At 43.9% G+C, this 24,021-nt stretch overlaps 2 protein-coding genes across 2 annotated transcripts in view; both read right to left on the bottom strand.

Annotated features, from left to right (window-relative positions):
- Positions 1-162, bottom strand: part of NASP (nuclear autoantigenic sperm protein) — an 11,132-nt gene extending 10,970 nt beyond the window's left edge. Inside the window, exon 1 of the mRNA XM_026033617.1 lies at positions 95-162. Coding sequence (XP_025889402.1) covers positions 95-156 — 62 coding nt within the window. The 5' untranslated portion in view covers positions 157-162. The remainder of the gene's footprint in view (positions 1-94) is intronic.
- A 1,248-nt stretch (positions 163-1,410) lies between these two features.
- Positions 1,411-21,425, bottom strand: AKR1A1 (aldo-keto reductase family 1 member A1). Its single transcript, XM_026033605.1, has 9 exons — positions 21,401-21,425; positions 18,929-19,024; positions 12,614-12,733; positions 11,709-11,860; positions 9,452-9,647; positions 8,743-8,942; positions 7,724-7,796; positions 6,210-6,296; positions 1,411-3,221 (listed from the first exon to the last, which is right to left on the bottom strand). The coding sequence occupies exons 2-9, from the start codon at positions 19,016-19,018 to the stop codon at positions 3,156-3,158; spliced, it is 984 nt and encodes a 327-aa protein (XP_025889390.1). The 5' UTR covers positions 19,019-19,024; positions 21,401-21,425; the 3' UTR covers positions 1,411-3,155.
- Between the last annotated feature and the right edge of the window lie 2,596 nt (positions 21,426-24,021).

Below are 24,021 nucleotides of genomic sequence, written 5' to 3'. Positions count from 1 at the left end.
CCTCTCCTCCTCGCGGCCCCAGGGCAGCCCCCTCCCCCCTTCCTCTACAGACACGCACACGCCGCGCCACGGCCGGCCCCAGTCCCAGGCCTACCTAACTGTGGAGGCCGGCGCGGGCTCGACGCAGGGCGGAGCGGCGGCAGCCGGAGATTGCATAGAAGCTGCTGGAGACAGGGGCGGCGGCGGCAGAGTGCAGACCCCTACCCCTCCGGCGGGCTATATACCCCCCAGGACACGCCCCGGCCCGCCCGGCGGCGCGCGCACGCCGCCGGAGGACTACGGCTCCCTGCGTGCCCCGCGGCAGCGCGGCCGCCGGCCACCCTGGACGCCGCTGCGCGGGGCACGCCGGGAAACGTAGTCCCGGCGAGGGGGAGCCGCGCTGCCAGGTGGGAAACGTAGTGCGGGCGGCGGCGGAGGGGGCGCGCCCCGGAGCGGCCAGGGAAGGCGGAGCGCGGGGTGCGCCGGGAAATGGAGTCCCCAGGGACAGCCGCGCAGAGCGCGCTGGGAAATGGAGTCCGTGCGGAGGGCGAGGCGGGCGCCGTGTGGTGGCGCCTCAGCGAGGCTGCCGCGCCGGGGCCGCTGCCCGGGCACCTCGCACCCGGGGCGGGAAAGGGCGGTGCCAGCCCCGGGGAGCTGCCCGCCTTGGTGCCTCACAGGGCGCCTCACGGGGAGCACAGGCCCCCGTCCCCTCCCTCAGCTGGGCCAGGCAGAGGACAGCGATGGCTGAACCGTCACCTTGCTGCCTGTGCCGTGCGGTGGGATCGCTGTGAGGAGACACGTTGTCCTCCCATCCTTGCAGGAGGCCCAGCTGCCCCGTGCTCGCACAGTCCCCTCGAGGTGCACGGGCAGCGGTCCCCTGGCCGCTGTGTCCCCTCGCAGCGCGTGCGGCAGCGCCAACATGGAGCGCGTGCGGCAGCGCCAACATGGCGGCTGCAGCAGCAGAGGCCTCCAGGGACCCTCATGGCGGCAGCGGGGTGAAGCCACAGGAACGTGGGGTGAAGCCACAGGGACGCAGGGCTCATCCGCCCCCACGCACCTTCAAAACGGGAGCGTGCCCACGTGGGCCGCCCCACGCAGCGACTGAGCCGAGAGCTGCTTCCCTGATCCATGGCCTCCAGGGAAAAGTTAACTGGTATCCGGCCATTTGAAGAAGGGAGAAAAAAAATCTCCAAGTCATACACCGAATACAGGATTTATTTAAAGCGTGCAAACAGACAAGTGAAAATACAAGCGACAAAAGCCTTCTGTGCTGCGGGATGAGTGCTCTCAGCGTGCTACATAGCGCCTTCACAGTAAAACTGCTTCATTACCGATTTGCAGCAGGAACCGTACTCAAAGTCACCTACATTTGATTAGAATAATAAAGAACATAGTTTTTTTTTTTTTTTTTTTTTAATCATCCAGTCTAGTAAAGAATCCCAAATGAAATGCCATTGTTTTTCACACTCAAGTTTAAGTTCACCATTAGACTGCGCTGGAAAACACTTTGCTGAGGGACAGGTAAATTCTTTATCACTTTTTGAATCCTTATTTGAAGAGATTTGTTCTAGTTCAGCTGCATGCTCTGCAGCAGAAAATACTTGACACTTTGGCCTGCATTATGCTTGAGATGAATATAGGGGGGTTAATAGAGGCCTCATATAAATGAAACATAGCTAACAAAACAAAATACATATTATTTGAACTACTATTTGAAAGAGGATTGTTATTAGGGGAAGGAAAAAAGCACTCTTCATTTCTCTTAAGCTTAAGACAGTTCAGCTCTCATTTCCACGAGTTACCCAGAACTCTTGCCTATGGCACTCTCCATATGGCATCAATGGATCTAGAAAAATCCCTTTAATTCTCACAAGGCCATAGAAACTGGGCCTTGTATTGTCTACCCTGAGGTGAATAAGCATTAATCCTATTTTACAGGTACAAAAAGACAAAACAAAATGTTAAACAACCGTGGTAAGGCCACAAATGATACTATCACAGCACTGTTAGGTGTTAACACCACATGTCCTCTTAGAGGGCTGGACAAGTCATGAATGAGAGGCTGAACACAAACCGTTGCTAGCTCCAATTGTGCTCAGTGGTACCTCAGCACTCAGCAGATTAATCCCTGCCTTGGAATAACACAGAGACCAGTGGGAAAACCGACACGGAAAAGGCAAACAGCCTGGCCAGCGTCCCCGGCAGGTCCGTGGTACAATGTGGGGCAGGACCAGCCCTCCCAAGTCCCAGTTCAGGCAGCAACTGAGAAGGGGATGTTAAAAGAGAAGGGGCCCTCTGACAGGTCTTTGCTTTTATTTGTACTCAGCAATGAATCCTGGGATCCTCCAGCACTCTGACTACACTTATCCGTGGTAAAGACACGCTGGACATTATTGGCAAGGTAGGATGGATTTATCTAAGACTTCCTAACAAAGTTATTGGTGCTTTTTTGATGCTATAGAGGCATTGCTAGAGCTAAAACCAATCTGTAACACGAGCAACAGAGAGGAGTGCCCTGAAGGCCTGCTCCAGGATATGTATTTTCCTCCAAATCAATCTAAACATTAAAAGAAAAAGAAAATGGAGATCTTAAGTCACACGAGTACTCTAAAGGGAGCAAAATGCACTGGACGTGGCTGCTTATTTGGGCTGTGATAAAGTACTTTTTGCATAGTGCAGCCACAGCACTTTCTCTTTGTTCCCTGTGTAAAAACACTACTAAGGATATCAAAATTACTGAGCGGTTATTTAGCTGAAAAATGTTTTTATACCAACTGCCTCTGCGCTCTATTTTTCCTTTTTTGTTTTGTTGTTTCCCCCTGCATATAATAACCTAATTTTACAGGCAGTAAATCCAAACTAACCCCCCAGCCTCATTATGAAGTGTTTGGAGCTTGATTTTGACTCCCCCAATCTTATCCAATCCCCCAAACATTTGACACTTCCAGGAGCAAGTTTGCAGTCATTTTAACAAAATCCCACAAACTCTGACGTGGAAGCTACAGTATCTGCAGAAAGGAGGTCAGTTAAAAACAATTAAAAATAAAACCTTCTCAGGCCTCCTATTCACAGAGGAAGGTTTTATTTGGAAAGGCTTTTTGATAAACTATAGCAAGAATTACTTGTGGAAAAGCATGCAGAGGAGCATGTTGTTCTAACACCTGATTTTCTAGTAGTTAATAGGGGTCACTGAAGGGGTAATGGGGGTGTCCAGCGTCTCTTGCTACTAGCTTTCCATTCACCTGTGAAGCAAACAGACAAACTCAAGTCAGTAAACTTAAAATAAATAAATAAACCCTCTCGTTCTTAGTTACAAATCTAAACCATGCACTATTTCAAATTCTTCACAAACATGTCCAAGCATCTTTTTCGCTTTAGCAAGAGCTACTCCCTCTCCTCTGAGTCCTTTTAGCAGTTCTTGAAAAATAGACAAAAAAAAATGGAAGTTTTCTGTAGCCTCAAGCCAGGCTTTCTTCCAGCTGCTGAGGCATGAGGAATTGGAGTATTTCCAAGGTAGACCAGCTTCTCCGGTTGTGAAATGGGAATTCTGAAAACTAATATTCAGAGTAAGGAAGCAGAGGCTCAGGCTGGCCCAAAAGCAGGGCTCCTCAAACAGAAGTCCAAGGTCCTACAGCCTGTTTTTCACCATCTGGATGCACAGGCTGCCATCCGAGATGAACTCAGTCTTAGGCAACACTCCCACTTACTGGGAGCTGGGGTAAAACCTTGCTGCTAGGCCGTACATTTGAAGGAACTGAAGTGTGCCATGAGTGAGGAAACAAACACACCTCCCTAGAGCAACAGGCTGCACCATGAAATTAGGCACTTGGGGGCACTACAGAGCAGAAAACTAAGACGGTAAGTTTTAATTTAGTTTAGTTTAATTAGTTATTTAGTGACACTCAAAATAATAACTATCAACTGACAAGAAACTGCCAATAGTAAAACTTTGTGGACAAAATGGTCACGGTATCCTCAGGTTTTCTTATACTCTACTGAAAGCCATCAACTCCCTCATATTCTTAGAATTTATATTTCCCATTTTTGCCCATTTCTTCCCCCCATATTCCACTATACAGAGCAGCTCTTCAAGCGAACACTCTTGTTAGCAGCGTGCCAGAACAGCAGCTGCCAGAGGGGATGTTGCACATGGCTGTTTTCAATCTACCACAGAATCTGGAAGGAAGAGGCAAGGGGAAAAAACAACGCCCCAATGAACACACTATAGATCAGCAGTACCTAACAAAAACACACAGGTCATCCTGTGCACAAGAACATCATCACTCCTCCTCCCTTGCTTGCTGGTTATTCAAGTTCTGCTTAAAAACATTCCTTGGCCTGCTATGTGTTTCCAGAAGCTTGGGTTTCAGGCTGCTATCAGGTATGGCTAAACAGTTATCAATCTCTGTCCAAATGAGGATCTTTTCAAATGCCCAGCAACATTATTTAAGCACCTACATGCAAATATAACCTCAAAAAATGGCACATCTGTAAGACCCTGTGTTTATATGTCAATGTGGTTAAGCAAGCAAAAGCTATTGTCTTGTCAGTTATGATAGCAGGGGCTCCAACGTCACTGTCATAACGCACTTTGAAATTCAGACACTGTAAATTAGACTCACAGAGGAGATGACCATAAAAGGTTAGACAGGAATTTTAATTTTATTTCAGACGTGATGAAAATCCTTTCTGATAAGCCCAGAGGGGCAGGCAGGAGACGAGGTTCTAGTAGAGATCTTAGAGCTACAGACTCGCATTTTAATTCTCTTCATCTTGCCTTTTTTTTTCCTGTCTTGTTATCTGACCATATGGCAATATCTTTGAAGCCCAGCTGTATTACATTCACCCTTTTTCCATGTGGATGGACCAACACTTTGAACTGTATTTCATCTCCTCTTTGTGAATCACTGAGAGCTGATAAAGTCTCCCAGGAAACAAAAGTACATGAATTATCCCTGGCTAGTCCAAGCCCAGCTTACATTTTAAAATGCATTTTGCAGCTTCATTTACAAAGCAACTTTGCTGGCAGCATGACTAGCAAAACGCTTGAAAAACCTGTGCTGTCTACACCAGATGTGCTTGTTCCCCCCACACTCACATGTGTGCACAGCTACATAGCAGTGTGGGGTACAGACCCAGTCCACAGGCACAAGGACTTTTGGTTGCAGGGATGGGGAGAAGAGGAGGGTATCTCTATGTACACGTATTGAAGCTGCCCTACATGGTTGCTTCTGGGCCCTGAAGGTTTTGTTAACCAGTGAAGAGTGAAAACAGGTATCTATCCTCGCATGAAGAGAATCGTTCCACACACATTTATAGCTTCTCTTTTCAAACTGGTGTGCCCGTTGTTGATATGCTCTCGAGCACTCCAAAAACATGCTGATAAATTCTGGAGAAATGCCTATTCCAAAGGACTCCCAGAGCCAGGAACCCTGCCTGACTAACCCAGGGGGATGTCCAGCAAGGCAGACATGCTGCTTGAGAGCCAAGGGCTCTCAAATTCCAAATTTGCACAAACATCTGCAGTGCACTGTATCCTAGGGCAGGGACAAATCACTAAAGATTATAGGACATTTTTTGCCCAGTGACACCTCAGGGAGTGGCAATAACCACTTCTGTATGGGTAGAAATGGGACAATACATGCCTAAGAAATGATGAGCACAAGTATAAAGGCAGGAAACAAAAAGGAAGATTTCTGTAAGGAGGAGAAAAGAAAAGAGGCTGGTTCTTAAATGTCAGAGAAGAAATAACAAAAGGTCTTGGACGCTAAAAAGGCACTGACATGGCTGATAGCACGTGGAGTGAGGGTTTGGGTGAGAGAGGAAATGGTGATGATGCTAAGGGATACTGCTGCTAAAGGATGCAGAAAGCAAAGTTACACAGTCAAAGCCAAACACCATAATTTAGAGGAAGACTTTTGACAAGAATGGTGAAACAGGTACATCCAATTGAGGGGACAAATTCCCTCTCATGGGGAACTAGTTGCACTTGAACTTTTCATTAAAAAATTGAGAAGGGAAATAGATACAGAAAATGACAGCTTCTAGGGTATTTTTTTTTTTTAGTTTGAACACTTCTTCCAGCTTGCATAGCCTAAAAATTTGTAGGACTCTTACTTACAAGTAGTTCTGATACCAGATAACAAAAGGAAAAAAGAAAACTGCAGAAACTCCAAGTTGTGGCCAAATGCATGTAATTAAAACCCGTTAGAAACACGAGAGAAACTTACCGTAACCATCGGCACGATGTAACGCCAGTTTTTATTCAGGCTCCCGATGTGGCTCATCTCTTCTTCTGTGAGACTGAAATCAAAAACCTATGGAAAGGGAAACAAACACAAGTCTTCATTTAATAATCATAAGTTTTTCATATTCAGTTTCTGCTGCATTTTGCCTCTTGGCTTTGTTTATGTTCATCTCCTTGTGCCCTGTATTTCTCCATAGATCCACAGGTAGGGTTGACTTAAAGGCTGGTCTCAGTAAACCATGACAGAATGAAAGCATCAGCAGTGACTTGAGATGTGACTATTTCAGCATTTCATTTTAGGTAACCCTGCGATGACACTATTGTAACTGATGCAAACACACAGGCTCACAAAAGAAACCAGAATAATTTATTGTCATAGTTGCATACTAACTCTCCAGGCTTTCAAAAAGAAAAGCTGTTTCAGAGCTGCTAAATCCTAGTGTTAAAACCCAAATAAAAGCAAACTAAACATGAAGCTACTTGTTATAACGTTTTAAATATCTTCAGGAGCTGCAGTGTTCAAATAGAGGGAATTTCCATGCAATTCCAAGCAGCGGAGTTATGTATCTATCTTTAAAAATCTTGGCTCCAGGAAAGGTTTCATCTTCTCAAAGGTTTATAAATATGCAGTTGTACTTTAATCCATTTTATAACAACAGTAAAACAAAGGTCTGCATTCACGGGCCAGTTCTAAAGCCTTCACTGATACTGCCCAGCGCTCTTCCACAAAGGTAGAAATCCTTACTCAGGAAGTGCTGCCTTTTGACATCAATATTCTGCTGCTTTGTAAATTTAAATTTAAGCCTAGACTAAAAGGCTGCCCTGCATTTGCTGGCACTTTTCAGAAATTTTAGCAGCAAGCTACATGGCAGAATTTGGTTTAGCAGGAGTAACAGTTGCACAAACAAATCCTAACTTAAAAACATATATGTAACTGACCGACCTGTATGACTAGGGACTTAATAAAGATCACAAGGGGGGATTCAGAGACTTCCCTCCAAATTATTGACAGTTAGAGTTTTCAAGCAATTGCTTAAGTAAAATGAATTGATTTTAGAGTAGAAATGGATCACACTAATCCTATACCTTCAGCAGCATTAGAATGGCAGTTTGCTGCAGAAAGTCACCAGTCCTCAGAGCAAACCCGTTATTTGTAAATAAGAACCACTGACCAAGGAAGTCTTTAATGCAATTTTAAACTCTCAAATATCAGTAAAGATTGTGATAAAGATTTTTCAGTTAAGACTTCTGGCAACAAAAGAAGACTGTTGATGCCTGCACACGTGCACACAGGCACTAATTGCTTGGAACTTAACTAGTTTGTAACTAAATATCTTTCCCTCCTAAGTGCATGCACTTAGGAACAAGCACGGGCCAACTGCCTCAGGTTGTTATGCAGGTGTTAAGCACTATGTTATTCATACAAAAGAGCACTGCTGAATCTCTTGTCTTTCATCTAAATTGCTGCTTTATAGCAAAGGGAATCAAGTTGCTTACCTGGAGGTTCTGCAGAATGCGAGCGGGGGTGACGCTCTTGGGAATGGCAGCAACTTTGCGCTGCACTTGCCACCTGGGAAGAAAGACAGACCTTCTGTGTGTGCAGCCAGCAACCCTGACATCTGTTTCAGTAGAACAGACAGCTGTGGCAGCAGAGATGCCATTTATGTTTTTAGCAAAACAGTGGTCAGTGAACTAATGAATGAGAAGAATGTGTTCTGTTCCTTCAAATAAGCAAGTAAATTTCAGGTGCTTTAAGCCATAAAACTAAGGAATAGTCAGAAAAATGGACTGAAGCGTTTTGTTGAGTTCTAGTGTGACAACTGCTGAGAGACTAGAAGAAAACTTAAATTCCTCAAATTCCTCAACTGCCTGTTTATTGGTTTAAGCACAAAGTCTTAAACCTGGTCCACTGACAGTGTACCTTACTGCTGCCCCAGGGTTGTGCTAGTGATACTGACAGATACAGAGCTGCACAAAAAAATGAGGACTGAGATCCAGTTCAAGTTTACAAGAAGCTGATAACTTTCTGGATATCACTGAACCATCTTGTTTCCCAGAATCCAGCAGCTATGTACATGTAATATTAAAACAAAACACTAAACAGTCATTCAGTGCAGGGACCTTTTTCAGACACTCTTCCTGAAAGCCCATTTGAATAGAGCTGCAAGAGCTCAGAAGCTGAAGCAGCCAGTCCCATGCAAATACAGCAGGACGGACCAAACGTGGTGCACTGCTTGCTGCCTCACTCCTGTCCCACTGTAATTCCCCAACGGAAAAGGTAGTGAGTCCCAGGAATGGATCCCTTTAATTTACTCCCATCTCCCTGCCCTAAGGCAGGATCTACTCCACCAACTCTGCAGAATAAGCACTGCACGAAGGTTGCTTTTGGTGCTGAGATTCTACCTCAGCACCAACAGTGAGGAAAAAGTAGGTACCACAAGCAGCTCCATGCTATCTATCCTGTGTTTTCTTTATTAAGGCTAGGCCAAATTCCACCCTCTCTCAACTGAGGATACCTGAGGATGACCTGGGCGGGTGACTTGCTGTATTTTTCTGCCAGTTTTTTGATCCCAGGTTCTTCTAGAAGCACAGGCTCATCTGGATGTTTCCACATTCGATCGGGAGAGCCAAGTGGACTGTAGGCAGTGACAGCGAGGCCTCGTTTTTGGCAGTGAGCTATCAGCTCATTCTGGGCTAGATAGGGGTGACATTCCACCTGTCAAAGCAACCCACAGTAAGTGCCTGGCAAGAAGGTATCAGCACAAAGCTCTAAACTGGAGCTCAAAGGCATGAGCATCAGTCAGCAGAGCAGTTCATTCCAGTTTCTAAAAAACCTTATGAGTCTCCAACTTAGCAAACAGAGAGTGAAAAACTCTCTTGGAGGCTAAGACTATAGCAAAAGCAGGATAACTCTAGTAAGTTTTTAGAGTGCCGGGTATCTGATAGATCCAACAAGCAAGGAAGTTTTCTGGAGGACGGAGTTGTTGGTCACTTTCATTCTTCTCTTCCAGACTAAATCTCTAATCATTCCTCCCATGGAAGGCCACAAACTCTTCTGTTCAACTAAGCAGGCATAAAAGGCCACAGGACACGGATATAGACCTTCTGCCCAAGGAATGGGTCCAACTGGCCATGCCTGCTCGTTGCAGAGGCGGCTGCACTTGTACACTCAAAGCTGCCCAGTGCAAGGAGAAAGGCAGCCCTCCTCTCCTTCAGTCCCCTTACCTGCAGCACAGCTGGTTTGACAGTGGCCACGCTGAGAACATCATCGATCTGACGGCTGTTGAAGTTTGACAGCCCTATGGCTTTCACGAGACCTTTTTCTACCAGCTTCTCCATAGCCTTCCAGGTATCCTTGTAATCAGTATAATCATAGCGCATCGTGCCGTCGGCATTCTTTGGGAAGAGATTGTTCCCTCGTCTACAGCATCAAAGAAAAAGTGTAGGTGCATATTGCATGATGATTTCTGTTTTATTCATCGATCACTAAAAATATATAAATCAATCAACAAACAAAAAACCACTTCAAAATATTCTTACAGGTCTATAGGGTTTGCAAGGTAGCATAACAAATGAGCAGACTTTTCCTTTGAATGCCAGGGTGCTGACTAAACTTACAGGAAATTGGTTTAGACACTGTTCTGCCTATTTAAACTTGTTAGAGTTGTCAGAAGTACTTACGTATAGGGCAGTGACTCCCTAACACCCATCAGTCACTGTATACAAGCAGCAGCTCGTCACACACTTTGATCTTAGCAAAACAGCTGATTTAGACAGGACCAACTCAGAGCAGCTTTTGCTCTTCAGTTTGTTTTTGTGGAGAGCTGATAGTCACAGTCTATTGGAAGCTGCTACCAACAGCATGTTGGTTTAAGGACTACCAAGGAGAAACGACCTGTGCAGGTCTGACTTTCCCATTCCCTGTGGACTGTGTCAGCACTGGACTCCAGTGCAGATTCCCACAGAAGTCTTGGCTTGTCACACTGCCCGCAGGGTAGGTGTGTTTCCACTTAGTTACAGCAGCCCATAAAAACAACAAAGAGCTTGGATTTGCCAGGTGCAACAGCAGTGCACTGAGAAAGGGCTGTGACTGCTCTCTGAGCAATCTGTCCTTGGAGAGGAGCCACTCTCTGCTGGGAGAGCTCTGCTTTGGAACCACTAAGGTTACTTTTCTAGACCTAGAGGCATCGTGATCTTAATAGGAAGCTCTGTTTAAAATTCCTGTTCTTTGGCTCAGCTTCCCCATAGAGCAGGTTTTACAGTCAGTCAGGCACTGATGTAGACTGAAGCAGAGCTAATGGAAAACAGAGTGAATGCTTTTGAATGAGAAAATGTGAAACTGCACTATGAAAATACCAGCCTTGTCAACCTTTTTTGTTTCATTTCCATGAGCCATTGAAGTAATTTTTATGTAGAGCAACTAAATACACACGATTATTTATATTACAAGATGTTATCACCTGAACAAACAGTGGTTTGAAGGTTTTGAATTGACTGAAAACACCCTATTTCAAAACCCGGTAATTTTTAAACAGACATTCTTCCTGCAAACCAGCTTTAGTTTAAAACACTTCCTCATTCTGTTACGCTGAGGGATACGTTTGGGATTATAGAGGTTTTTCCCCCTGTCACTGCTGTGGTACACATTGCAAAATCCAGTTCACTTGATGACTGGAAACAACTTTGTCCTAGAAATTAAAAAAAAAAAGACTGAAGCTCCTTTGAGTCTGACAGGGACAGCCCAACTGAGTGAAGTTCTCCCTGCAAACAGCCTGGGAGGCAGAGTTCTTTTTTTTTAAACTTATATATATATATATATATGAATTATATTTAAGAATATATAATAAAATATTACTGCTTTCACAGTTACAAGAAAATAAACTTCGCTCCTGTCAGTGATGGAGAATAATGTTCCATAAAACTTAATTACTTATGCACAGTTGGACTACTTTTGGTCACTCAGCTTTGGCACCTGTGCCAAACTGACAGTCATTTAGTGACCGTATTGCCAGTGCCTAGTTTTCTCACTGTGAAATGCAATTTTTAATAACAGCTTAAGGATTTTAAACAGAAACTTAAAACTCATTTTTGTGGACTCCTAATTGCTAAGTATGGAGAACAATTATTCCTTTTCTATTTAGAGTCTCTCTGTACAGTAACAGAAATCTATCCTCTCCACCGTATTTTCAGACTAGCAACAAATCTAATATTAACCCAATTCAAAAATGAACAACAGAAATAAGATGGGAACAGTTGCCTCTGTGAATGTGAATTCATCCAAAATGAATAAATGCACAGATGATGGAAAAGTAGAGAGACGGATCTTATACAACACTCCATAGGATTATGCTGTTAGCTACACCTAAAGACAAATTGCAGGCAGTATCTACAGGAAGAAATACCCAGCTCAGAAAGATGTAAATGTAAAATTGGGGATTTTGTTTTGTTTTCTAATTCTGTGCTGTTTCTGGGGTGAACTTACTCAAAGGCAAAAGGCCAGTGCATGAGGTACAGGTCCAGGTAAGCCAGCTTCAAATCCCCGAGGGTTTTCCTTAATGCTGGCTCCACATCTTCAGGGTGGTGCTTCGTATTCCAGAGCTTTGATGTTACAAATAGGTCCTCTCTTTTCATAACCTTCGAGAAAGGGAAGAGGGTGCAATTTACTGGAACAAGGTCAGGAAAAGAACTGCAGCAATGCCTTAGTTAGCTTTAAAGCAAATCAAACAATTAAAAAAAAAAACATAACCCACAAATTAAGCTTTGAAAAAATATACTGGATTACTGGAAACAAAAACTATATGTTTGCATTAACAAGTCCTAAGGCATACCTAATGCTTTTCCCAAATTACTACAAGTTTCACAAAACAAACAAGCAAACAAAAAAAGAAACATACACATATTTCTCCAAACTCTACAAGTCGAGGGTAAAGGACATTACTAAGCACTATGTGATCAAGAGAAAAAGACTGTTCAGTTTATTCTTAAGCAAATTTTGCAATTTATGATTTGAAAACAAAATCCTGTGCTTTCCTGCATAGGAATCCTATCCTTCTGTGCAGTGGGAAGGAAGTCCTGGAGCAAGCTGAAAACAGCCTCTCTGTAGCTCATCACATAACAAAGAGATTCCCTTAAAGCACAGGAAAGAAAAAAGGAAAGCAATGACAAGAAGGATTTATTTCACAGGAACTATATGTGTAAGGTTGCCGACTTCTTTTATGAACAAAAGCGAGGGGCCAAATTTGAGATTCTTCCCAATAAGTAAAACCAAGCAGCTGAGACTGACTGAGAAAAAGCCCACAAATGCTAACCTTATAGTCTGTTTCCAGGTTGCAGCTATCAATTTTGATAAAGTGTGTGGTCAGGGTGGTGCTTTTTGTGTTCTTTTACCTTGTTGGGCCCGATGCATTCCTGGAAAGCCTCCCCTATCTCCGTCTCATTGCCGTAAGCGGCGGCACAGTCAATGTGGCGATAACCCACGCTCAGGGCATGTTTCACCGCTTCTTTCACCTGCAATCAGGAGCAGGTTACCCAACACAGTCAGTGAAAAGAGAACGAATGACTGGGAAGCAGAAAAAGCTGTTAAGGACTCAATGCAGGTGAGAAGAAATAAATAAATAAAAACCCACCCTTAAATCATAAAACAGAGCTACTATAAGATATAATAAGATCATGCTGTTTCACAGGCACCCCGACTGAGGAGGATGCAGTCCTCTGTAGCACAGTGCTTATGAGTGAAGAGCTAGGCACTAGCAGATACTCCAAGGGAAACAAGAAAACAGGTCATGCACTCAGGCCAAGCATGCAAGAACTCATTAGACAGTAAAGGGATTAATTCTTAAATATTGTCGTCACATTCTCCTCAAGTATCAAATGAGTTCTAAGAAGCATTTTTCAAATAAATCATGCTTTAAGGAGGCAAACTAACTGGCCACAGTCAAAGTCAGCCAAGCCAGGAAGGAAGAGCCTTTCTCCCAGCAGAGGAAGTCAGGCTTCAGAGGAACCAGACTGCAGGTTTGATTCAACTGCTCACACCTTATTTCTAAGATATGAAGTGACTTTATGGCACATTTTTCTTCATATCTCCTCACTGCCTGCACACCAGGGAAAGCCACTATCCTGCTGGATACCCACGGCTGCAGGCGACATGGGAGCTGCCGCTGATGCTCACGGTTCTGCATCTGGCTGTCCCTGTGCCTGGCGGGGAAGGCGCTGCTGACAGTGCCCCGCTTGCTCTGCACTGTTGCCTGCAGACCAGAATGGCTGGGAAGGAACCCACTGTGCTTCAGTTGCTGCTTCTGAACACTCTGAGGAAGCACAAGTGCTCAACCCGACATGCATTTGCACGTGGACCTCAGATACGTTGCAAGTCTATGGACCAAGGATGTAAAAACATATATATTTAGTTTCCAGTGGGCAGTGAGCAAATGTTCTCTAAAATCTGCTCATCTCCTCTGTACTATAGTACGAGTACATCTTATCTGTAGTGATTTCTGTTTACTGCTCCTTACCAGCTTATCTCTGCAGTCTGTGGGAGATTGTACACTGCTCTGTGAGAGAGGCTTGATACACAGATTAGTCTTGATGAGGAATAAAAGTGTCCACACAGATTAGAGACACTACTTAAGAGATTGATTTTTTCAACTTACTCCTCAAAGCACCTACACATTCAATTTTAAAGCTAGAAAAATAATTAATTCCAATTAAACAGTCTAGTTTTCAGATAATACCTCCCCCCTGTCCCCCCAAAAAAAGAGGGAGAAATCAAATTTCTTTTCTGGTGAGATTATTTCTTTTTCTTTCCGAGAACTGCATAAGAGCAGACACAGGATATTCTGACTGCATTCTTTGGCATTTTGAGAGGAAACGTGGACTCTAACCAGTTCTCCTTAGCCAGAATGACAAAGCACTTTTAGCAGAGCAGTGGAGGAAGTTCTTCCTGGCTTCAGCAGGATGGTTTGTACAATCCTGACTTTACTATGACAAAGGCATTTCTCCTGCGGTCACTATGAAATCAAGGTCATAGTAACTGAGACACATTAAGCGTAACTTGAGACATGTTAAAAGGTGAATATTTTATGGTGAATATCCACAGTCTAAGAAGGTAAAAAGCATATGCTCCAATAGAGAAAAATAAAAGTTCCAGATATACTTTCAGAAAAAAAAGTGGACATGTTAAGGACTTTTTGGAAAGGAAAACCAGTGTATGATTCATCTGTAGCATTTTATTAGCCTAAAATATTTTTACCTAACTCTTATTCAAACAAACACAGAACTTGCCATAAAAAATGAAGTGGCACTGCTTACAGAAAAACAAGAGTATGTCACTCCAAACGTGTCTCTGCAAGGTGATAAACAGGAGGCCATCTTTCTTTATTGGTGTGTTTAAATAAATTCCTAACCCTGAGCAACTGGGACTGATCATTTAATCTGGCCTCAGAATTTTGGCAAATTTTTACTCTTGTCAACTGTTCTCAGCCCACTAAAATATTCTAGATTGAACTAAGAGCTCCATGCAAAAGGAAAACAGTCAAGGGTAGATGTGCAAATTAGTATATATTGGAGGTGAAATAAAATCTAATAACAGATAAATGTTAATGTGAGCATACGAAGTATTTTGTTTTAATAGAAAGTTTTATATTTTTGAAATTAAGTTCAGGCAGGAAGCCCAAGGGAAGAAGTTGGAGTTTCAAATGCCCCTAAATACCTGGTGCACTGAAGTAACAGTAATAACTAAGGGATCTTTCAAAACATCTATATGTCTTTTAACGTTGTCTCTCAGTACTGTCAGGGAAGGAACAAATACTAAATTCAATTCGCACTGGGCAAGCTGAGTCAGACAGCTTAAGTAATTCACTTGTGAACATGTAAATACAGAAAGTAGCTCTGAAAGGATCTTGAGAAATCATCTAGTCTGCTCTTACGCCCTACAGTGGGGCCTACAAAGTCCCACAAACATTTGTCAAAACTATTTTTATAAATGATAGGCAGTCTGGGCCAATGCTTAGCTATCTTTGTGTTCAAAATTTTATGGACGGCCAACCAAGATACAAGGCCCTGGTATCTCATCTGCTTCCTTTAAGCCAATTAATTGGCTTACCCTTTGCAAAGGCTAATCACATTTGAAAACTGTTAGCAGGCCTCCCTTGAGGCTGCTCTTGCCTAATGACTGTAGGTGCTTCCAGCTTTCAGCAGAAGTCACCTTTCTCAGCCCCTTGCATCATTCTGGCCAGCTTCTGGTTTGCTCCCAGATGGACACCGTATCACAGCTGAAGCCTTATTTTCCTCCGCTGTAGCAAAGTTTTTGAACTAGACTCCTACTTATGCAGCTTCCTAAAGAGTCTGCCTTCTCACTCCCCCTTTGTTTTTTAAAGTGGAGGAACATGGATCCTCTAAACCTGCCATTGTCAGTGGCAGATTTAGCAACAGAGCCCTTAAGTCCCAGGGCATGACCATATCCATTAACAGATTTACAGGTCCTCAATTTGCCCATCACAATGGGAAAAATTAACAAGTTGTCATACTCCCAAGCACCACAGAGCCCAGCTATCCCAGGAGCATCTTCTGTACTGCCCCAAGCCATTATAAAGAGGCTCTCCAAAACCTTGCCATGACACCACTCAGCAACAAGTCAAGAATATTTCATAAAAAAACAAAACTCCAGCATGAAGCTTTGCCAGTCTCCCTTCCAGGCAGGGGAGGCCATCACAGTCTGGCAGCCTAAGTATATTTGCTCATGGGAAATAGGAAAAACAGATCATGAGGCTGGCCACATGATATTCATTCACATGTGGCATGACCAGAATATATGCACCACTGTATTGCAGTTCCTACCAACTCTTCTTGCTTTGCTTGCTGCAAAACAAGGAGTTCAGGACACCACATAATAACTTATACTCGATGTACCCTAAAACCCTCAGTTTTGTCTCCTATTCAGGTTTAATCCAAGTTCTTCCCTTAATAGCATTATTGTAGTGAATGCTTGCTTGCATGACTGAGATGCTCCAGATTTTCCAACAGAATTTCAAGGATGTAGTTGCAACCCTACTATAAACCATCCTGTCCAACCGGTTTTATGAGACACACGCTTCCTCTTCCAGCTTTCCTGAAGCTTAGCCCTGAAATTCAATAACGTCCCTCAACAACGTCCCTCAGCCCCGCGTCGCTCCCCACAGAACTCGCCCCTGCCACAACAGGTTGCACTTGTCCAGTGGGAATTGATACTCCAGGTCAGAAGCATGGCCCCTTGAGAGAACAGTGAATACAACATCCAAAGAGTACAGGTAATCAAGATCCAATAATAATAACCATAATAATGAAGTTGATGTTATTCTTGATACTACTCTTCTCTTTGAACCCCTTTCTACTGCCAATTCACAAGCTTTTGCACATATTGATTTCCACTCCAAAGCCCTCTGTCATGTTCCTATGGTAACATGTAGAACAATTTCTCTTCTAGCATTTTATCATGCTAGATACAAGGGAGAAAGAATGTATTATTTTAAATTAGCCTTCCAAGGTGGATTTAGATTCTAACAGTTTTTCTCCCTAACCTTACCTTCTACATTATCAGTCTTAAGAAACCAGGGCTGCAATGATACAACTTTACTGAACTACTAAGTCCTGTCTTGTTAAGAATTCAGAACAGGAATGGTAATAAAAATTACAAACAGAGAAAGGTTAAGAGAGGAAAACAGCTTGGCAAGGAAAATGACAATTGCATCCAAAAAAATATTTACCTGAAGTAATTTAAAAGCCATCTATTTCCTATATCATGCTTCTAATGTAGCCCTTGTACAAAACAGCTTTTGATAAATAGCCTCTAGTTGAGAAGCAGCAATTATTCCTCTGCATCTCTAGGTCTTTGGCCTTTAGTAGAACTACTCTTCTGGTCTTCAATTCATAACGATTCTCCTGAACTGTGCCATGACTTAAGGGAGCCATTTGTGTGCTCTGCCAAGCCACAGCTGCACTTCTGAATCTGAAGGACAGATGCACACAATTTTGAAGAATGATAAAGCATCCATAAGACCAGCAGCAACTTCTGTAACTCTGGCCCTTTTCACTGTACTCTCATGACCATGTTTTTACTGTAAGCTAGGAAAACTTATTTGAAAACAGTAGGCATTCTAGAAAAGTAGCTCCCAATGGGATCCTAATGGGATCTGTGGTAGCAGACACCATTCCAGATTTAGGTGTTAGAAATCCTACCTACTTTGGCAAAATCCACTTGGAATAGTCTTAAATTATGCACAAGAAGGATCTTTCCTGTTATTTTACAAGACTGCACTTCTCACGGAACAAATAGGGAATAAAATAAAAAATTCAATAATATTTTGTTTGTTCAGTCCCAGGCATATGCTTTAGTGGAATACAGACACACAAAAAAAGCTTTGAGTCTACATGAATTCATCCATTAAATTCCAGCATGTTAATAAACCTAATTCTGCTGGCAGTTGTTGTGTTAAGTGACAGAGCTCAGCATTCATCCTTGTCCTCGTTTAAGAGGTTGACTGATCTCTCATACCAACCCAGCTTCCACATCAGTACACTATTCCCAACAGATCTCCTGTTCTGACAGTTGTTTGGAGAGGAAGATCAACAGTAACATGGCTCTGAATAGGTGAATTTTTATAGTATTTCCCCCCTTTTCCCTCCAGCTGGCATGAAAGAGCCATGCAGTGGGTCCTCCGGAGAAGTATTTTAACTCACTCTCTCCCTCTCAAAGTCTCAAGCACAATTTTATTATCCTATTGTTTCAAATCAAACCATCATGAAGCTAAGAGTAGCAGCAAAACACCCAATGCTTACAGTATGGACATGCAATGGTAGACATATAAGTCTGAAAGATGTTAAATCAACAATACCAGCTGAGATTTCCACCAAGCAAGAGGACACTCTTTCTGCTGGGCATTGCGCATAATCACTGGGAAAGGCAGTCTCTGCCCTCATGAATTTATCATTTAACTAAATGAGACAGAAAGAAGAAGACGGACAAGGGAGAGAAGTACTGCACAGCCCACAGATGTTCCTACAGTCTGCAAAAGCACACAGAATTCTTCCCAAGCCTGGTGCTTGCCAGCACACTGCATTTGGAGGCAGAGTGCATCATCTAGAAGTATTAACCTCCCTACTCCAACAGCAAAGGACCTAAGTGAGTTCTTAGTTTTACTAAGAAAAAAGCTACATATAGGCCGACCACTGCAACAGGATTTACTACAAGATCAATGAGGGTTCTTGCCTTCTAAAATAAGGCTCTCAACTAAGTCTAACAAGATGGACGCTTGGTCAAACCAGCAGCCTGGGGTCTTGCCAGTGGAATAGTCAAGCACCACCCTAAAGCTACAGGTTTCTCCCGACCTCAGCTCCTCATCCCACTGATGGGACTCTGAACCGCCCTCCGGCAGCACAGTTGCCTAAAGCTTGGGTTAAAAAGTCCTGAGAGATCTTCTGGTTTTGTGTCCTAAAACCTCAGTTGTGCAGATTTATATATAAACTCCACTGTCTCCAGCAAACCTAAAATTAAACCCACTCAAGTGAAGGATCCAGGACCAAGGTCTATTTACATTCTGGAAATTATTATAAAAAAAAAAAATCTAGGATCTTCAAAACATTTCAAAATCAAATCATCTTCAAAAACATTTGCAAGATACAAATGCAATGTGAGAGCAGACAGTTCTGATTTATAGTTCATTCTCTGCCTACTTGGCCAGGGTCACTTTTCCAAGTTCCCAATCCGATGAGAGGCATCTTCTGACCAGTGTGGAGCGTGAGGAATTCACATGCTGCAGACATTTTTGCCTACAGAACAAGAGAGAGGGAAAAAAAAAAAAAAGTTTGCATCAATTTAGTACATTGGAAAAAAAAACCCTTTTTTTCTATATAAGAAAAATCTTAAAGATCCTGATAAGGCTTTTCTTGTTACATTATAATAAAATAAAGTAGGTTCTCCACAGCTTTGGTGCCAAGGATGTCAGTAGCTACCTGAACAGACTAGAACAGTGGGCTTTTTTGTCTCTGCTCTTACTCTCTGTTCTCCTCTGCAATGCACAGGTTTAAGATTTCTCAGAGCTGAGAAGAGTATCACGAAGCAGTGTGCAATAACATACACTTAATGCAGAAACTCAGATTAAAACTTTTTTTTCTTTTTAATTAAAGAAATCAGCTGCAAGCTTTAGTGGTGCAGAAGGCTGCAAAAGGTCTTTATTTGTTGGCACTCGGCATCCAATAAAGTGCTAAATCTTCCTCTTCTATCAGATAGTTACTACTAGACCTCCATCTTGCACAAGATGCATTTCAAGTACAGACAGGATAGAACTTATGCCATTGTGGGAAGACTCATACACCGATTCATACAGATTCACAGAGCAGTTGCATCCTGAAGGGAGAAGGAAAAAAAATGAAGCAAAGCAAACAGTCATTTTGATCACAGGCTTCTCTGTCATGCCTAATATTGTGATAGCTGAGCTTTCCCTGTATGAAAGCCTAAGAGAGGATCCTACTGCAAGCTTTGCTCTGCTATCAGCTGCTGGTGTTGGAACTGCTGCAAAAAGCAATCTGCTTACAGGGGAGAAGCTTTATAATCAAAAAGGAAGGTTTTACAGGTTGTCCCCCAACATCCTCACAATTTATCTTTCTGGTGAAATTTTTCCAGAAGAACCACCCTCAGCATGTGCTCCAGAGCTGGGTAGCTGATTTCAGCAGAAGCTGAGGAAGTTGTTTCCCAAGCTCAGCAATGTCCAAACTAGCTTTATTTTTATTTTTTTCCGAACAGATAACATTCACAAGAGTGGAAGCAGGCAATGCCATCAGACCATCTGTGGAGGAGGAACGTCCCACCCCAAAAAAGCCCTGCCTTCACCACATGGTGGTCAGCTTCCAACTACAGGTAGTCCCTACTGACAGATCAAGTTGGTATTTTCAATTTCAGCCTCTCAGAGCCTGTTTTTTTACACAATTTACACAGTGCAGACAATGAACACTCACTTGTTCTACCAAGGCACAGTGCAGAGTCGTTAAACACTAACTAATGGTAGTGGATCTGCACTGAGATGCATTGAGTTGGTGCTGAAGGCAGTCACCAATTAATTAGATTGTGGGAGCACGGGGGTTATTCGAGGTGAGGAGTCAGAGAAACAGAATGCAACACTGGAAACAACCTTCCCTAAATCAGCCTAGCAGTTTTGCAGGCAGGATCATATACTTTTACCACCCAAAGAAAAGCATCTTCTCACATCATGCAATGTAACTAGTGGCTTCTTGATTCACTTTGGCCCGTGGCACAAACAACCACCAGACCTTCAATGTATCACAAACAACAACCAGACAACTTTACGCCGCACAACCGCCTTGCACAACCACGTTACACAACCACGGGCAGCGCAGCCCTTCAGCCCCGAAGACAAGGGGCACGTGTTTAATCAGTAACTGCATCCGTGCACTTGCAAAGCACCCTCTCCCTTCACGTTAACGCTGTTGTAGATTAACGCAGCGGACACTGCAGAACAGGCGGCTCTGCAGGAATGGAAATGCTCACAACAGAAACTCTGGGTGACCCACTAATTAATACTTTCCAGTCAGAATTGTCTCCTAACAAGACGTAAGGAGACAATGGTGTCCAGTCATCATCACTGCTTTGATCATTAAGAAATTGGAAGGTTTTTTTGTAACTTTTTCATTCCTTCTTTAACAGTAAGAATAAAACCAGCTGTAAAACCAAGCAAATTCTGGGCAAGTAAAAGGCGGGTTGGGATGAAGCACACTCGGCACTCCCGCGCTCACACGGCGGGATGCAAAAGCCGGTGCAGGCAGCCTGGCCTGGCGGGGAGGGAGCAGCAATAATGAGAGAAGGGGAAATCACAGCCGCTTATCGACCCATGGCTGCAGCTCATTTTTAATGCAAAGCAACGGGAGAGAAGAGAAGAGAAGAGAAGAGAAGAGAAGAGAAGAGAAGAGAAGAGAAGAGAAGAGAAGAGAAGAGAAGAGAAGAGAAGAGAAGAGAAGNGAAGAGAAGAGAAGAGAAGAGAAGAGAAGAGAAGAGAAGAGAAGAGAAGAGAAGAGAAGAGAAGAGAAGAGAAGAGAAGAGAAGAGAAGAGAAGAAGAGCCATGACAACAGCTCCCTTTCCCGCCCGCCGCCGCCTCCCCCTTCGCGGCGCGGGCGCCCGCGGCCGCACTCACCGCCGCACCGGGATCGGGATCGGGACCGGGACCGGGACCGGGAGCGCTGCCGCACACGCTGGCCCCGCTGCCGCCGCGCGGCGCTTCCGTTTCCGGGCGCGAGGTGCCGGGCCGGGCCGTGCCAGGCCGGGCCGGGCCGGGCCCGCCGCAGCGGCAGCAGCGGCCTGGGGGGCCGGGGCTGCTGGCACCGTGCAGAGCAGCCCACCAGGTTAGAATGCAAGGGAGTCCCTGCCCCCCCCCCATATATATATATATGTATATGTATATATGTACATTTATTTTAGATGCAGCAGTGTGAGTTTCTCTGGAAGGGAGGATTTCCCCTCCCAGGGTTTCCCCTCCTCACCTGCTCTGAACCCGCAGCCATGCTGCACAGGGAGCCCTTCTGCTTTCAGATCCTTCCCTGCCTTTGCTCCGTTCGTCTTCCCTTTGCTCCCTGTTTGGTTCCCAGCTGGTAGGTCCAAGTGCGCTCCCTCTCCTCTTCACAGCATCCAGAAATCCACTGCAGCCAAAGGGAATGACAAACTGGCCATAACCATCAGCATTTGGGACTTTATCTGGTAGGGAGACAGAAATTTCCTGTTTTAATGTGTAGCCCTAAACATCTGGAATCCAGGAACGCACAATGTTGGATGTGTTCGTTTTGCTGTCACTTTTTTTTTTTTTTTTTTTTTYTAAAAAGTGCGATCAAGGAAAAGAAGCGGTAGTTCCCGGGAGGTTGGAGGATATGGCACCTTTCTTGCAGGTGCATGGGAATGCAGGAAAGTTGAAAGTAGGGTTTGGCTAGATCAGAAAGGATTGCATTTAATATGGAATTGTTAGTACCAACCATGTACAATCCCTCGGTGGACTGGACTCTGTACCTACACTTAACCCCGACTACAGAAGATTACGGCCGTTTTTGACTTTTACTCCGGGCCTCCATTCTTATAAGTGATTTATAAACTCTGAGAATCTGAAAAGTATGATAAGCTCCTATCAGAAATGCAAGTGAAATATCTACCTAGGAGAGCTTGGAACAGGATTTTATTTCCCTTCAGAAAGATCATGCTTCTGCAGATTCCTTTATTGCTGCTGGCTGAAACCGCCCCACAGACTTAAAGGTACAAAGGTTAATGACGCTCTCGGGCATTCACATGAGCAGATTTTGCCTGTGGTGCATTTCTTTTGAGGTAAAATACAGGAAGGGGTGAGGAGAGTGCAAGGGAAAGACAACAAAAAGTAACAGAAGAAACAAAACTGTGGAGGAGGAAAGAATAAAGGGGAGAGAGCTTGGGTTGTTTTTAGGGAAGCGTTGATAGCCACAGAGTGCTTAAAAACAACAGTCTTAAATGCTGCAGAGGATGCTTGAATTATAGGAATGCTAAATATGAAAGCTTTAACAAACCTCAGCTTCCAGTAATACATAAGGAATAAAAGAGAGAAGGAAAACAAGAGAAAAACCATTTTTTCATCAAAAGATAGTGATCATCCAAGCATACAGCCATAAGAATTGTTAATTAAAAAGCAGGTATGTAGGGAAAGGTAACACAGACATTTAGATGTAGAACTACAGTCTTCATTTGAATCAAAGAAGAAAAAGCAAGTATGTGCTTTGTGTATTTAATTATATGTAATTGTTTTCATTAAAGCAATTTGTGTGCACCAGTTGCTTATGCATGTATGCCCAGGGGCTTGAGAACATTTCAGTCATTAGACTTTTTGCTTGTATTACACGCCACTCTCCACAAAAGGTGGACAGCATTTTATTCTTACTGTGCCCCTGATGGTAGCGCACATATACGTAAATGCAGCATGTTCAGGAATCAGCAGCTTTTCTGCGTGTGCAGAGATCAAAGCTCACAGAGGTGAGCTGGATTTCGAGGGCGTGCTGGGATCATCTCTGCATGGCCAGTGCCATAACCCCAGTGTGCCCAGAAAGCCTCTTCCAGGTATCCAATAGCCCGAGCCCAGTTCAAGCAGCTGTTCTGATCAGGTATGTATTACTCCTGGATACACCCAGAATCCTCACATTCTGCCCCAGCAAAGCACATGGAAACCCAACCACGTTAGCACCCTTCAGCTGCACCTGTGCCTTTGCATTTGCCTGTGCAGCCGTCGGCACATCAGCGATCCACCCCAACCAAGTGCCAGGGAGATCCTGCCATCAAAATGATGCGTGTGAAATATGTCTGGGTTATCCGTACAAACACCCTAGGACAGTCTCAGTGTTGCACCGCAGTGGGCCAGTGCACTCATCTCTTTATCCATACGTTATTTATGCTGGGTATGCAGGGGTGCAAAGAGACCTAAGCTTGGTCTGCTGATGCTCCAGGCTAATCAGGTACAAGATGATCCTGCCTGGCAGTTACTTCAGCAGAGTGTGACACCAGGGCTAATCCGCAGAGAGGGATGTGTGGAGAAGGGAGGGAGAGAGAGAAACCTCCGTTCTCCTGGTGCCTGCAAAGGGCCTGCCCTTTCTTTCTTGAGCTTCAGCTTGTTTTCTAAATAGTGTCTTCTATCTAGAGACTGAAAGAGGCTACAGAAACTTATCTGCACTCTGAATGAGGACCAGCTCCCACAGTTTCTCATGCCAAAGCCTCCAGAAACAGATGTTTGGAAAGAGTAGCTCAGAAACCAAT

The sequence above is a fragment of the Nothoprocta perdicaria genome, unplaced genomic scaffold (assembly GCF_003342845.1).
Source record: "Nothoprocta perdicaria isolate Ctin4 unplaced genomic scaffold, notPer1 scaffold_0, whole genome shotgun sequence".
Lineage (NCBI taxonomy): Eukaryota > Metazoa > Chordata > Aves > Tinamiformes > Tinamidae > Nothoprocta > Nothoprocta perdicaria.
This window is presented reverse-complemented; position numbering and strand designations above follow the sequence as displayed.

Bases quoted from the DNA above. Each gene is read 5' to 3' on its own strand.
- AKR1A1 (XM_026033605.1), bottom strand. From the start codon at position 19,018: ATGTCTGCAGCATGTGAATTCCTCACGCTCCACACTGGTCAGAAGATG. The intron at 8,943-9,451 runs GTAAGGGGACTG...TTGCTTTGACAG, and splicing joins TCAAACCAGCTGTGCTGCAG to GTGGAATGTCACCCCTATCT. The intron at 6,297-7,723 runs GTAAGCAACTTG...CCCTTTCCATAG, and splicing joins GCATTCTGCAGAACCTCCAG to GTTTTTGATTTCAGTCTCAC.